Source organism: Hemicordylus capensis, chromosome 1 (genome assembly GCF_027244095.1).
Source record: "Hemicordylus capensis ecotype Gifberg chromosome 1, rHemCap1.1.pri, whole genome shotgun sequence".
Lineage (NCBI taxonomy): Eukaryota > Metazoa > Chordata > Lepidosauria > Squamata > Cordylidae > Hemicordylus > Hemicordylus capensis.
This window is the reverse complement of record NC_069657.1, coordinates 266526874-266542030: the sequence shown is the minus strand read 5'-3', so window position 1 is coordinate 266542030 and position 15157 is coordinate 266526874. Positions and strand designations below refer to the sequence as shown.

Here is a 15157-nt window from a genome sequence, read left to right as displayed (position 1 = left end):
AACAGGCCTCGGATACCAAACATCTCAAGTAAAATCAACCATCTGCTGTACATGGACGATCTGAAGTTGTATGGAAAGTCCCAGTCAGAAATCGAATCACTGCTAAACACTGTCCGTATATTCAGTAGTGATATAGCAATGGAGTTTGGACTAGACAAGTGTGCTGCATTAATAATGAACAGAGGGAAAATAAGAAAAACAGAAGGAATAGAACTGCCCAATGGAAGCAAGATCAAGAACCTGGAAGAAAAAGAACCTTACAAATACTTGGGCATTCTCCAGGCTGGTAACATTGCACACACTGAAGTTAAAAGAAAAATTGGAAGTGAATACATCAGGAGAGTTAGAAAAATCCTCAAGTCCAAACTCAATGGCGGGAACACCATACAAGCCATAAACACCTGGGCTATACCTGTTATCAGATACACTGCAGGAATAATAGACTGGTCCCAGGCAGAGCTAGAGACACTGGATCGTAAGACCAGGAAAATCATGACCATCAATCATGCTCTGTACCCCCGCAGTGATGTCGATAGGATATACCTCCCTCGCAGCTCAGGTGGAAGAGGAATGCTGCAAGTCCATCAAACAGTAGAGGAGGAAAAAAGAGGCCTTTGAAGAATATATCAAGGACAGTGAAGAAGATGCACTTAAAATGGTCAATAATGCGAAACTATTCAACACCAATGAAAGAAAGCAGGCCTACAAGAAAGAACAAGTCAAGAACCGGGCAGAAAAACGGAAAAATAAGCCACTGCATGGTCAATATTTGCACAATATAAGTGGAAAATCAGACATCACCAAGACCTGGCAATGGCTTAAGAATGGTTACTTGAAGAAAGAAACAGAGGGTTGAATACTGGCTGCACAAGAACAGGCACTAAGAACAAATGCAATAAGAGCAAAAGTCGAAAAATCCACCACAAACAGCAAGTGCCGCCTTTGTAAAGAAGCAGATGAAACAGTGGACCACCTAATCAGCTGTTGTAAAAAGATTGCACAGACTGACTACAAACAAAGGCATGACAAGGTATCAGGGATGATACACTGGAACATCTGCAAAAAATACAAGCTACCTGTAGCCAAAGACTGGTGGGACCATAAAACTTAAAAAGTAGTAGAAAATGAAGATGCAAAAATATTATGGGACTTCCGACTACAAACAGACATACATCTGCCACACAATACACCAGATATAACTGTAGTCGAGAAGAAAGAAAAACAAATTAAAATAATCGACATAGCAATACCAGGGGATAGCAGAATAGAAGAAAAAGAAATAGAAAAAATCACCAAATACAAAGATCTACAAATTGAAATGGAAAGGCTGTGGCAGAAAAAGACCCAAATAATCCCAGTGGTCATTGGCGCCCTGGGTGCTGTTCCAAAAGACCTTGAAGAGCACCTCAACACCATTGGGGCCACAGAAATCACCATCAGCCAATTACAAAAAGCAGCTTTACTGGGAACAGCCTATATTCTGCGACGATATCTATAACAATTGATAATAAAATTCAGCCATCCCAGGTCCTTGGGAAGGACTCAGTGTCTGGATAAAACAAACCAGTCAATAACACCTGTCTGTGTAAATAAGAAATAATAATAAATAATAATAACTAAGAAGCAAGGAGATCGCAAGCCAATCGGAAGCCAGTGCCAGAAAACCAATCAGCAAGGGGAAAACAGTCTTCCAAAATGGTGCTTGGAACTTCTAAATGTTTCATTTGAAATGGAATTCTTCTTCTCTGAGCTTGAAACAGGCCCTTTATTTAAAGGGTGTTCTGTTTCGAGCTTGAAACGCCTCGAAACAGCCCATTTCATGTTGAGATGTTTCATCATCGAAAAGTTCTGCACATCTCCAGTCAGTTCCTGGATTGGAAGACTGCCTGGGAGCCTTATTGTACATCACCTTGAGTTCCCATGGGGGGGCGGGGAGTGAAATATAAAGGTAATAAATAAGATTATTTTGCACAGTGCCAGCTGAGCTAAAGAGAATTGTGCCCATTTGTAATCCTTGAGGGAACTGCATCTGAATTATGCCTTGGCATTTGGTGAGGAAACATCTATTCTCTTTGAACTGAGAGACTGATTCTAGGACAAGATTATGCAGTAGTGGATAATGTACTTAAATAAATCGTCATGTTAATAGAAACAGAAGAGCAAGGGAGAAGTGGAAAATTAGCTCAAATTAAAAAAATTAAGGAACAGATGTGACATAAAATGAGCAGATTAATGGAATAATCTGTGTAAATGAAACTCTAGGGAGATAGCACTGAGAGAAATCCTTCTTACTAAAGCAGCACTACTGCGAAGGGAGAATTCTTCATTAATAAAAGGCATTGGGATCTTTAAGAGGTATAGCCAAAATGTCTTGTATGCCTCTTATGTACTAAATCTCATTTTTCTTGGTTCAAGGTATGTTAGTCATGTTTCACTTTCTATTATGTTGCTGATTCTGTTGAAGTTGTAGAATTTTAGTTTTGAAGTTGTTGTCACTCTGTAATATTAATCTCAGATAGTTGTTGACACCACTATTACTTCCTGTCTTGGTTTTTTTGGATGCCCGCTTCCACCAGAGTTTTAAAAGAACTGAGAATGTCTGCTGACCTTACTGAAGCCAAACGGTGCATAGTTTTTATTAGCCGACTTTCCAGTATGCTTATGAGATCACCCAGCATTCCGTGTGGGCGTGCGCACATGAGCATACTCCATCAACTTCGCAATGCCTGGACCAATATGAACCAAATTGGGTAGTTGTAGGGACACACAGGGACACCTCAACAGCATAGTTTGTAATGATGTCATCCACCCCAGTTGAAGATGGTTGACATTTAAGGTGCAAGAGGGCTAATTTGTGGGCTGCCTTACTGATTTTAATCAAATTTGGTACAGTTGTATTGAGTGACACACAGGGATACTTCAACTGCATGGTTTGTGATGATGTCATCCACCCCAGTGCAAGATGGCAGACACATGAACATTTGAGGCACAACTGGGCTAACTTGTGAACCACCTAACCAGTTTGAACCAAATTTGCTACAGGTGTAGGGACATATAAGGACAGCTCAAAGGTGTCATTTGTAATGATGTCATCCACCCTGATTCAAGATGGTGGACACATGAACGTTTGAGGTTCAAGTGAGAACCGATTTGGACCAAATTTGGTACAGTTATAGGGACACATAGGTACACCTCAAACAGATAGTTTGTGAGGATGTCATCTACTCCAATTCAAGATGGTGGGTACATGAACATTTTGACATAGCAAAAGGAATGAGAAGATGGATCCCTGTTCAAAGAGGGCTCACAATCTAAAATTTAAACTTAAATTTAAAAGAGTTTTTTCATTGCTTTGTATTGTATTTTGTATTTTCTATTTCCCCCTTTTGGTCTGTTGATTTAATGTGTTGTGTTGCGAGCTGCCCAGAGAACAATTCGTTATGGGGCAGCTAACGAATAAAGTTTAATGATAGTAATATTAAAGCAGGGATAGGCAACTTTTGGTGCTCCGGCGGCTGTTGCCTACAACTCCCATCATCCCCAGTCACAATGTATTTGGCTTAGGATGAGGAGAGTTGTGGTTCAACAACGGCTGGAGATCCAAGGTTGCTAGCCCTGGATTTAAAAGGAAACACCAGCAATGGCCATTGGGAGAAATTCTATGTTGGGCTCAATAGGGGCAGCTGCTCTTACCCTACTAAATAGGAGAGTGCCACCAGTGTAAAAGGTGCCCCTTAAACCAGTTAGCAGGGGATATCTGAAGTGCAGAGTGCGAACTTTGTGGGAGAGGGCAGCACCCAGGATATAGAACTTCCTGCCCTAGGAGGTGCCCCATGTCCCCTCTTTATACTGCTTCCAATGCCTTCTGCAGGCTTATTTGGTCTAGTTCACTTTTGTTTTCCATGGATGGGTTGATGGTTTTGTTCTGCCATCTCTGCGTTATGATCTATCTGCTCTGTCATTAGTTTTGATAATTATTTGATTTGCTGTTTTAGTAGGCTAAAATTGTTAGATGCTTTGAGCATTTGTAAAAAGGCAGGATAGAAATTTTTTACATAAATTATCAAGGATTAGAAACGGTACCTTTTGATAACATTTTGATTTTGCCACACAAGGCTCTCAAGGAAAGTAATGTCCTGCAACAGCAGTTGTGATAGGAATGTGTTGCCTTTTATTCTGCCCTGTGCGGAATAATTTAGCAAAACTGTGATGCTTTGCCAGAGTGGGGAGAATACATAGTTGTGTATTACTAACACACAACTTGTCACATGGTCCCATATGGTTACATTGTAAGCTCAGCTGCTCGGAACTTGTAGTTTTGAATAGCAGTTGAAAATAGACATGGCCCTAGTTTCATGGGCCACAGAGATGCAGGTGCATGCCAAAAACACTTTTTAAACTGTCACCTTTTTTCATTCTGACCAATAGAAAAAACGAATGTCTTTCGTTGTAATGCTAGGATGACCAAGGTGGTGTTGATGACCAGTTGAAATCCTGCTGAGGAAAGATGAACTCCTTGCAATGCAAAGAGTGTGTGACAGTTGTCAAGTTTCTTATTGTCATTTAAGGGTTCCTGTTTGGTTGTGTTCACAAGTGAATGCCCTCCCATAAGAAATGAACTCGAGCTCCTTATATCATGGGAGTTGACAGCATGGGACCACCTGGGCACATTCCCTGGATCAGTTCTTTAGTGCCCAGGTCCTCTGTGCTGCCTGACATGGGTAGCTTGGTGATTAATGGCTTCAAAAACTAGAAAAGAACATTGGATTCCTTTAGAAAACATGAGAAGGCTTAATTATCAACATGGGGGGCACTTTGGGCATGGGCCGAAGCTCCAAATATTTTAAGCATCTAGCAATATCCCTGCCTTGGCATTGTCACAAGCTGCAGATCTGGGGGATTTTCCATCATGTCCAAATTTACTTCTGCACCCCGCGTGTTTTGCTTAACATCCTGCCTGGTGAAGAGTTCTGGAGATCTCAAAGCTTATTTGATATTTTGGAAATATCTACTATTTTGATATTTCAAATATCTACTATTTTGATAGTTCAGTTGGTCCAAATAAAGGTACTACTACCCTAATTATCCCCACCCACCCCCCATCCCCTGGACAAACATTGCTATTTATGATCTTTGCATCGTTAGGTTTTACCAGTAGGTGGCGACTCCTGAGGCAAAATCCAAGAAGATGAACTTTAGCAGTACAATATCACACAAGAGTTTCATGTTCATTTAAAAGCTTTTAGTATCTTGTTAAAAATAATTCTCCCCATAATTGTCTCTTTCAGAAGCCAATTGCATCTAGATTTAAAGGACACTAATGTGTCTTCAACTCTAATCAGTTTATTTCCTCCTCTCTTTTTCTCAGCAACCCCAAAGTTCAAGTTGCAGCGATTGAGGGTGGTGCTTTGCAAAAACTGCTGGTTATTTTGGCTACAGATCAGCCACTGCCTGTGAAGAAAAAGGTAAGGAGGCAGCTGTGTGTGTTTGACTGTCTTCCAGAGAAAACACATGCAATTATATTTCACATGGCTCTATAGCTGTATCATGTTTATGGCCATGTGTGCAGATGATTGCAGTGGGCAGACTCACCCCTGAAATTAAGCAGGATTGTATATTCCTTTATTGCACAGCTTGAATTTGCCTTCTTAGGTTGTAGTCTTCCTTGTTCAGGACAACACCAAGTCACTGAGCATTTGATAGTGCACTTAATGTTACAGCCAGCCCTATCAGAAATGCTTAGTGCAGGAATAGTATTACACAACATAGAAAAACAAAGCCCCTTCTCCCTCTCCTGTGCTTCTCTGCTCTGAATCACCCTATCAATGCTTCTTCTCTTTAAGAACAAAACAAACCACTTTGGGGCTCTGTTACATAGATCAGCAGGTAATGTGCAGTTAGCCCCTGAATGAATTGGGTTCACTGAGGACTTCCCCCCTCCCCCCCCACATCCCATTACAAGAAAATGCTCAGACCTAGGACTGCTATGCCTCTGATGCAGTAGTGGTGATGGAGAATGGCCATCTGAATCGAGGACTCATTGAATGAAGGAGCACAACTGTCTTAAGCAGGATCTATCTGCCTTGCTTGTGAAGAGTCTTACAAAAATTGTCTTTTTGCACAGAGACACAGCAGTAAACAAACTGAGGGGAAGTGTAGATGGTATTTCACCTTTAGTGCCATTTTAGCCCTCCCAGGGTCCTGTTCAGGAAACAGGTAAGGCAAAAGAAGCTTACCTTTCTTCTAGCAAAGCTGGGACAACTAATGGGCTCAGGCCATACTCCACGATCTTACCTAGTAGCTTGAAGATTTGGGGTTGTACCTTCTGAGCAAAGTCCAGTTTTTCAACATTTTGCAAGGCTCTTGATGATGCCCATCCTTCCGCCTGCGATAGAGTTTCTCTTTTGATTGACAAAGTTCAGAGGTCTCCATAATAGGGCAGCATGTTGTTGGCATTCTATTGGAACCAGCCACTAACTGATTATGCCTGAGGGCTTTACTAAAGATTGTGGGTGCTTCCTTTCCTACAAATAGATTCCTGTTTTGTTGTATATTGTGGTCTTATATATTTAGTGCTGTAGTAGCACATGAAGTGTTTCCTAATTATGTTTTGTTCTTGTATTGCTAATTAAATGTGTCCTTCAATATGCCTCAGTTGCTCTGTGCAAATAATAGTAATACTGGGTGCATTTCAAGTGTTCAAAGAGCTTCAGGGTTCGGGACTGGAAATGCTTAGTTGCCCTGGTGGATCTTCCTCTAGAGTTGGACGGGAAAGTTGTACCCCTACTCATAACCTTTCAGTGGCAAATTATTTCATAGGCCATCAAATCTTTCTCAGTTGCCTGGTTGGGAGTTGAAGGCGTGACTTTGTAGTGTTTCTGCTCCTGTTCTTATGGGCTGGTGTCAAAGGGTACCATTAAGCAACTGCTGCTCTATTCTATGGGATTTGATCTATGGAGAACCAGAGAGTTCTGTCTGTCCCCAGTGCTCTTCAACATCTGTATGTAGCCACTGGGAGAGATTGGTGGTGTTAATATGTTGGAGATGCCTACCTCTGTTGTTTATCCTACCAAATCCAAGGAGCAGTGGCTCAGTCCCTGCAGAATGCAGTTACGAGCTAACATGAGAGCTAACAGATTTGAGGCTTAATTCTACCAGATTGTGGGGAGTCAGCCTAGCAGTGGATAGGCAGTGGTCTTGCCTGCCCACGATGGGGCTACACCATCCGAGAGAGAAGACTTGCAGCCCTGCGTTGCTGGTGAATTCCCAAGTGGCAGCAGCGGGGAGGAGCACTTTTGGTGAGTTGGCTGTGGCCACATTAAATGGGTGATAATTTGGCCTCTGTCATTCATGCTTTAGTAAACTCCCATGTTGACAGTTGCAATACACTCCATGTAGGACTGCCTTTGGAGGTGGGTTGGAAACTGCAGTTAGTGCAGAATGCTGTGGTCTGATTTTGTCACGTTGAAATTATAGAGAGCACATGACTCCCTCGAAGTAGTGGCAGCCCTTTCTTGAGGTGAGGCGAGACAGTCTCCTCAGGTAGCAGATTATAGAGGTGGCATCAGGGTGGTAAGATGCCACTACTGGAGCAGGTCTTCAGGACCAGTCTGCCTCTCGCAAATTTTGCAAGGAGTGCCTCTTTTGACACTTAACTTCTTGTAAATCTTGCAAGAAGTATGAAGAGAGGAGGAGGAGCAGGATTCTGGCATCCTTTCCTCCTCCCTGCCTGCATGCCACTTTTAAAGCTTGAAAGGGCTGGTTTCAAAGTGGGGGCTGGCCACTTGATCTTTGATCTTTGGTCATTTGAACACAGAAGCATATAGATCTGCCTTCCGTTGATTTAGACCCACACTGGTAATGGTTCTCCAGCATTGTATACCTACCCGGAGATGCCCAGGCATTGAACCTGGGGAGTTCTCCATGGAAAGTGGTTGTAGCTACCACTGAGCTACAACTGTGTTGGAATGGCTGCCTGTCTCTTCCAGACCCAAATCAAAGTGCTGGTATGAAAGCCTAGATAACCCAGGGTCTTCATGCTATTGGAGGCATCTCTTCCCATAGATACCTCCCCATTACCTTAGGTACATGAGGGAAGCTGTGCAATTAAGGAAACTATGGGGTGCCTGTGGCCCCTAGTGAGTGCATGGATCAGGTGGGGTTTGAACGTGAAACTTGCTGGCTTACAGCTCTCATTGTTAATAGGTAGGTAGGTAGGTAGATAGGAGAGCGAGAGAGGGAGCGCATGCGCATGTGCCCTTTTTACTTGGCATTTGCGTGAGTAGGCTCTTCTTGCCTATGAACACCCAAGCTGCAATAAGACTATTCCTTTTAAGGTGCCACAGCACTGTTGGTTGCCTTGCTGTAGAGATGAGCATGGCCAGTCTTCTGGAATAATAATGAAGTGCAATTGCCTGTTAACTATCCTTTCATTGGGCTACGTTGCGATTTTCTGGGCTGTGCTTTTGTGATCGCATCATGAGGCTGTTTTTCAAGGGGGAAATGGAGCTCGCATAGCGCAGTGTACAGAACTGCAAGGCAGATTGCTCTGTGCAGTACTGACTGTCAGGAAGGAAACTAACTGATCCCACTGGCTGGCCTGAATATTGGAGGCTAACAAACATTGGAGTAGACATTCAGGGGAAAGAGATAATTGCTTCATGCAGTTCAGTAATCTGCCTCCAGCAGTGACCAATAGCTAATGTTTTCATAAGGGACAAAGCCTTGATCATGCCCCTAGCTAAATGTTCAGGACTGACTGACTGGGCTAGGGAGTTGGTTCTTCCCCGGCTCCTCAATGATCAATTTACTCCCTGATGCATGAGATCCAGTTACCCTTCTCTTATCAAGCAGAGTTACCATTGTTGTTATTGGCCATAAATGTTCGCAGCTCCTTCAAAAACTCAAGCCTCCGTATTTAATTCAGTGACCCTTGGCAGTAGCGAATTAAATAGGTAGCTTCTTGTATTAATTCACCAGGCACTTTGCATTAGTGTAATCAGGGGCTCTGCTACCAATCTTTTAACAAGGTTGTCTTGGAATAAATTCCCCTGTAGCTGTTCTGAAACCCCCGTGTTTTTCCTGGATGTGTGGGCCACAAACAGAAGAGCAAGAGCACGTTACCCCTGCTAACTTGGTAAATAGGCACCTTTGAACATGGTGATTCCCTTTATTTAGCAGGGGGAGAGTAACTGGCCCTGTCCACCCCCAGCACAGTGCTTCCATTGACTGTGGCTGGTGTCTATCTTATGGTTCATTTTAGATTGTGAGGCCTTTGGGGACAGGGATCCATCTTATTTATTTATTATTTCTCTGTGTAAACTGCCCTGAGCCATTTTTGGAAGAGTGGTATAGAAATCGAAACAACAACAATAAAAAACACCTAACAAGCCTTCATAAACAACTATCAAAACAGTTCAATCACATTTTGCAAGGCGGTGATGTTGAACAATGGCTAACAACTGGGAAAACTCATCTCATCATGAAAGACCCAGCAAAAGGTGCAGTTCCAAGTAATTATAGATCGATCACCTGCCTGCCAACTATGTTCAAATTATTAACTGGAATAATAGCAGATGAAGTGATGCAACACTTATTAACTAACAAACAGCTTCCAGTTGAACAGAAAGGAAATTGCCCAAACACCAGAGGCACAAAAGACCATCTGCTGATTGACAAAATGATTTTAGAAAACTGCAAGAGAAGAAAAACAAATCGAAGTGTTGCATGGATTGACTACAAGAAAGCCTTCGATTCATTGACTCACACATGGATACTAACATGTTTAGAAACAACTGGTGTCAGCAAAAACATCCAGATATTTATAAAAAAAGCAATGAGCATGTGGAGTACACAGTTAACAATCAATGGCGAGACACTTGGACAGGTTAGGATTAGAAGAGGCATTTTCCAAGGGGACTCACTATCCCCTCTGTTGTTTGTAATCGCCATGACCCCACTTTCACAAATACTAAACAAAACAGGCCTCGGATACCAAACATCTAAAACATCCAGTAAAATCAACCATCTGCTGTACATGGACGATCTGAAGTTGTATGGAAAGTCCCAGTCAGAAATCAGATCACTGCTAAACACTGTCCATATATTCAGTAGCGATATAGCAGTGGAGTTTGGACTAGACAAGTGTGCTGCATTAATAATGAACAGAGGGAAAATAAGAAAAACCGAAGGAATAGAACTGCCAAATGGAAGCAAGATCAAGAACCTGGAAGAGAAAGAACCTTACAAGTACTTGGGCATTCTCCAGGCTGGTAACATCGCACATACTGAAGTTAAAAGAAAAATTGGAAGTGAATACATCAGGAGAGTTAGAAAAATCCTGAAGTCCAAACTCAATGGCGGGAACACCATACAAGCCATAAACACTTGGGCTATACCTGTTATTAGATACACTGCATGAATAATAGACTAAACCCAGGCAGAGCTAGAGACGCTAGATCGTAAGACCAGGAAAATCATGACCATCAATCATGCTCTGCACCCCTGCAGTGATGTCGATAGGCTATACCTCCCTCGCAGCTCAGGTGGAAGAGGAATGCTGCAAGTCCATCAAACAGTAGAGGAGGAGAAAAGAGGCCTTGAAGAATATATCAAGGACAGTGAAGAAGATGCACTTAAAATGGTCAATAATGCGAAACTATTCAACACCAATGAAAGAAAGCAGGCCTACAAGAAAGAACAAGTCAAGAACCGGGCAGAAAAATGGAAAAATAAGCCACTGCATGGTCAATATTTGCACAATATAAGTGGAAAATCAGACATCACCAAGACCTGGCAATGGCTTAAGAATGGCAACTTGAAGAAAGAAACAGAGGGTTGAATACTGGCTGCACAAGAACAGGCACTAAGAACAAATGCAATAAGAGCAAAAGTCGAAAAATCCACCACAAACAGCAAGTGCCGCCTTTGTAAAGAAGCAGATGAAACCGTGGACCACCTAATCAGCTGTTGTAAAAAGATCGTACAGACTGACTACAAACAAAGGCATGACAAGGTATCAGGGATGATACACTGGAACATCTGCAAAAAATACAAGCTACCTGTAGCCAAAAATTGGTGGGACCATAAAATTGAAAAAGTTGTCAAAAATGAAGATGTAAAAATATTATGGGACTTCCGACTACAAACAGACAAACATCTGCCACACAATACACCAGATATAACTGTAGTTGAGAAGAAAGAAAAACAAGTTAAAATAATCGACATAGCAATACCAGGGGATAGCAGAATAGAAGAAAAAGAAATAGAAAAAATCACCAAATACAAAGATCTACAAATTGAAATGGAAAGGCTGTGGCAGAAAAAGACCAAAATAATTCCAGTGGTAATTGGCACTAGGGATGTGCACGATAAATTTTCGGCACGGCGGGGGTAGAGCTTTAAGGGCGGGGGAGAGTGTACTCACCGCCCCCCGCCGCATTTCCCCCGCCGGCGCTCTCCAAATTTTAAGCCCCTCGGGGCGGCAGCATTTCTCCCTGCCGCCCCGTTCCCCCCATCGGCCGGAAGTGGCCGGAAGTCCCGAGCGCACGCGTGCCCGTTGTGCGCCCGCCCGCTGTGCGCCCGCGTGCACTACGGGTGCACGCGCCCGGGACTTCCGGCCACCACCAGCCGACGGGGGGAACGGGGCGGCAGGGAGGAATGCTGCCGCCCCGAGGGGCTTAAAATTTGGAGAGCGCCAGCGGGGGAAACGAGGCGGGGGGCGGTGAGTACACTCTCCCCCGCCCTTAAAGCTCTACCCCTGCCATCGCCGAATCAGCCCCCACACCCGAAACGTTTCAGAGGCCTTTACAATGGCCTCCAAAACGTTTTGGGCACAAGCGTAATTGGCGCCCTGGGTGCAGTTCCAAAAGACCTTGAAGAGCACCTCAGCACCATAGGGGCCACAGAAATCACCATCAGCCAATTACAAAGAGCAGCTTTACTGGGAACAGCCTATATTCTGCGACGATATCTATAACAGCAACAACATTGACAATAAAATTCAGCCATCCCAGGTCCTTGGGAAGGACTCGATGTCTGGATAAAACAAACCAGTCCATAACACCTGTCTGACTGTGTAAACAAGAAAAAATAATAAAAAGAGGAGGAGGAGGAGGAGGAGGAGGGAGAATCCCTTCCTGGAATGCGGACTCTGTTCAAAGCGGCACAAGCAGAAAATGTTCACAGCCTCTTCCTGAAAGCTGTGCTGGGGGCCACACTTTGTCTTTGTAGCTATAAACACATAGCTTGGCCCTGCATGTGAGGGTGTGAAGTGAAACAACAATTGGGTGGGAGCTGTTTGATTGGATCCACATAATGTGAGGAGGGGGTGTGGGAATGTTGTTGTCATATGTCCAGCCAGTAGGTGGCACTAGCATTTGCTCGTAGAGATCCTAATTGGAGGCAGGGTCCTTTCCAGCTTCCTGCTTGTTCTTCTTGTTGAACGTGTCCCTTCCTGTAACTTGTCTCTTCCTCTTCCTCAAGAAGTGTTGCCTTCTTCTAATGGCTGCCTTCCTCTGAACTCCCATGACAGAGGGACTATTTAACACTGTTAACCCTTTCTCTTGAACACTGCAGGCCCAAGGAAAACCTACACCCAAAGGCATGGCTCCTGTTTGCCGTGAATTGCTAGGCAGCTGCTGTTGGTGCCTACCAGCTTACCATGCTAAATCCCCACCTAGCCGAGAAGCTCTCTAGGTGACCCTGGGCAGTCACTGCTCTCTCAGCCTAACCTACCTCACAGGGTTGTGGTGAGGTTAAAAGGAGGGTGGAGAATCCTGTGCTCTGCCTTGAGCTCCTTGGAGGAAGGGCAAGATATAAATGCAAAGCACACATAAGAGACGCTTGCCCAGTGGTTTGTTCCCATAAAAGAACTATGGGAAGGGAGTGTGAATAGGGAATAGCTGACAGCAGCAATCCACTCTGGAAGTCAGGAGAACAAGGGTACAGTGAAGGATGAGCTCCGATGTTTGCTCTGTCCTGAGGTAGCAGGCAGAGGGGATTTTTCAAAGGGCTTCTGATCTACAAATTAACGTATCCCTGTGGCAAGCCACTTCTATGTGTTTTCTCCTCAGCCTGCTGTAATACCTAGCAAAGCAGATTTTATGGAGAATGCCCACACAGTTTCTTCCAGGAACATCCGAGAAAGCTCCCCACATCACTGGGGAATCCGTGGGGCAAGGCGAATCTCCAGGCAGAAGTGGGTTAGTAGCATAGTAAATAACTTGCTGACTGGCCCTAATTCTTTCCTTTGGAATCTGAGGAGGGCTGGAGGAACTGGAGCCAGGCTTTGTGTCTCCCTCTCTGCCCTGCCATTCTTTAGCAAGCAAGTGCAGCAAGTCGGGGACCCATGTTGATTCCCGCCCCCCCTTCCTGCTCAAGTGAATCTCAGGGCAGCCTGTCAAAATGAATGAATGTCCTGCCTCACTGTAGGGCCCCGTCCACAAAACCATAGAGGAAGCACTGCAGTTCTGTCCACAGCTGCAAGCTGCTTTTTGGCAAATGTTAAAGGGATTCTAGTACTGGGGGCAATGCTAGAATGTTGGGTCTCAACCTGGGTTCAAATCCCTACCTGGCCATGAAGCTTACTGGGTGAGCTTAAGTTATCCATCTGTTCAGGGGCGTAGCAAGGTTGGAGTGGGCCCAGAGACAAGATTTTAAAATGCCCCCCCCCAAAGTCCAGGGCCTCCGCACACCCCAGGCCCCCAAGGATTTAAGTCTGATATTCCAAAATAAGTATGCTGCCTGCAAATACATTTCACTGAATACACACATGCACACTTCACAATATATAGTGATATACATTGAGTACTATACATTTGTATTACTTTTAATGCCTAGAACACACTAGAAAGATGAATTATTAAAATGGGCCCCTCGCTGCAGATTAGCAAAGGAGACTTTCAACCATGCAGGGTGAACCTATGTTTGTTTTCCCAGAATTCTGAACAAATTCAGTCAAGTTTGATTGCAGGAGGTTTTTCACACGAGGCTTTTAAAGCCCTTTAAGACACATCTCCTCTGGAATGGAGGTGCTGCATTCACATGTTGGCCAGATTTACCCTGAAGTCCCTGCAAGTTATTGGGGAGCAGTTCACACACAAGAAAAATAAAATAAAAGCACCACGCATGCTTCACAGTTCTCACTCAGACCTTCTGGGTTGCAAAACAACTTGAACATAAGGGCATTTATAAATGAATGAATAAATAAATAAAATTAATAAAATACTGTTCCAGAAGTTTTTGCAATTTTCTGCCATGAAACAAGCCACTTATAGGACTTTTTAGATAGTTTTTTTAAGTCAGCAAATTTTCCAAGCTGTTTCAAAATAAATATTCAGAGACTTCTCGGTCCCTCCCTCCCTCCCCCCCATATCCAAGCCCTATGGCAAGCAGATCCCTATATATGGGGGGGGGAAGGTAACCACAAAAAGGAGTTCACACTCTACCTGGAAAATGCTGGTCTGGGTTAAGCAGGGCAGCAAGGGGTCTCCTGCTGCAGAGAACACTCTGGCTGTCTACTCCTTCCTGGCTGGCTTGGGCCCTACTTGAGTTCAGGCTTCACTGCGGCCTACACGGAGGCCTCTGTGGAAGCCCCGCCCACCCACCGATCAGCTGAGAGGCGGGAGAAAAGGAGCTCTTTGCAGCTGGGCTGCTGCTTCGATTGCGGGCCAGCAGAACAAGCAGGAGAGACGGCGAAGAGGGCAAGTGGCTGAGAGGCTATGGGGCTGGGCAGGGGGCAATGGGGAGTCACGTGAGGTGCCTCTGGGGTGCCCCTCCAGGCAGTGGGGCCCCTAGACAACTGTCTCCCCTTGCCCTATCATTGTTACGCGCCTGCATCTGTTTGTCTGTATTGCATTATACCCTGTTTTATTTCCATCATGTTCAGACCAGTGAGCATGGGAATTATCCTGTTTTGTCTTCACAACAGTCCTGTGAGGTTGGCTAAACAAGAGTGACTGTGTCAAGGGTCACCTAAGTAAGCTTCATATCTGAGTGGGGATTCAGCCCCAGTTCCAAGCCCAGGACTATAACCACTATGGTATACTGGGTCTCAGGTTAACTTGCTCCATCTCACAGGGTTGTCATGAGGAGACGTGAGATCTGCTATGAACCATCTGATAATCTCTCCACTCAGTGTTCCCTCTAACAGGGATTC

General features: G+C 44.3%; 1 protein-coding gene across 2 annotated transcripts in view; it reads left to right on the top strand.

The window, feature by feature from the left end:
- The window catches only part of SIL1 (SIL1 nucleotide exchange factor), a 79145-nt gene that overhangs the window by 54034 nt on the left and 9954 nt on the right, over window positions 1-15157 (top strand). For both annotated transcript variants that reach the window (XM_053284957.1, XM_053284955.1), the window contains exon 8: window positions 5369-5465. In XM_053284957.1, the coding sequence (XP_053140932.1) occupies window positions 5369-5465 (97 nt within the window). The remainder of the gene's footprint in view (window positions 1-5368; window positions 5466-15157) is intronic.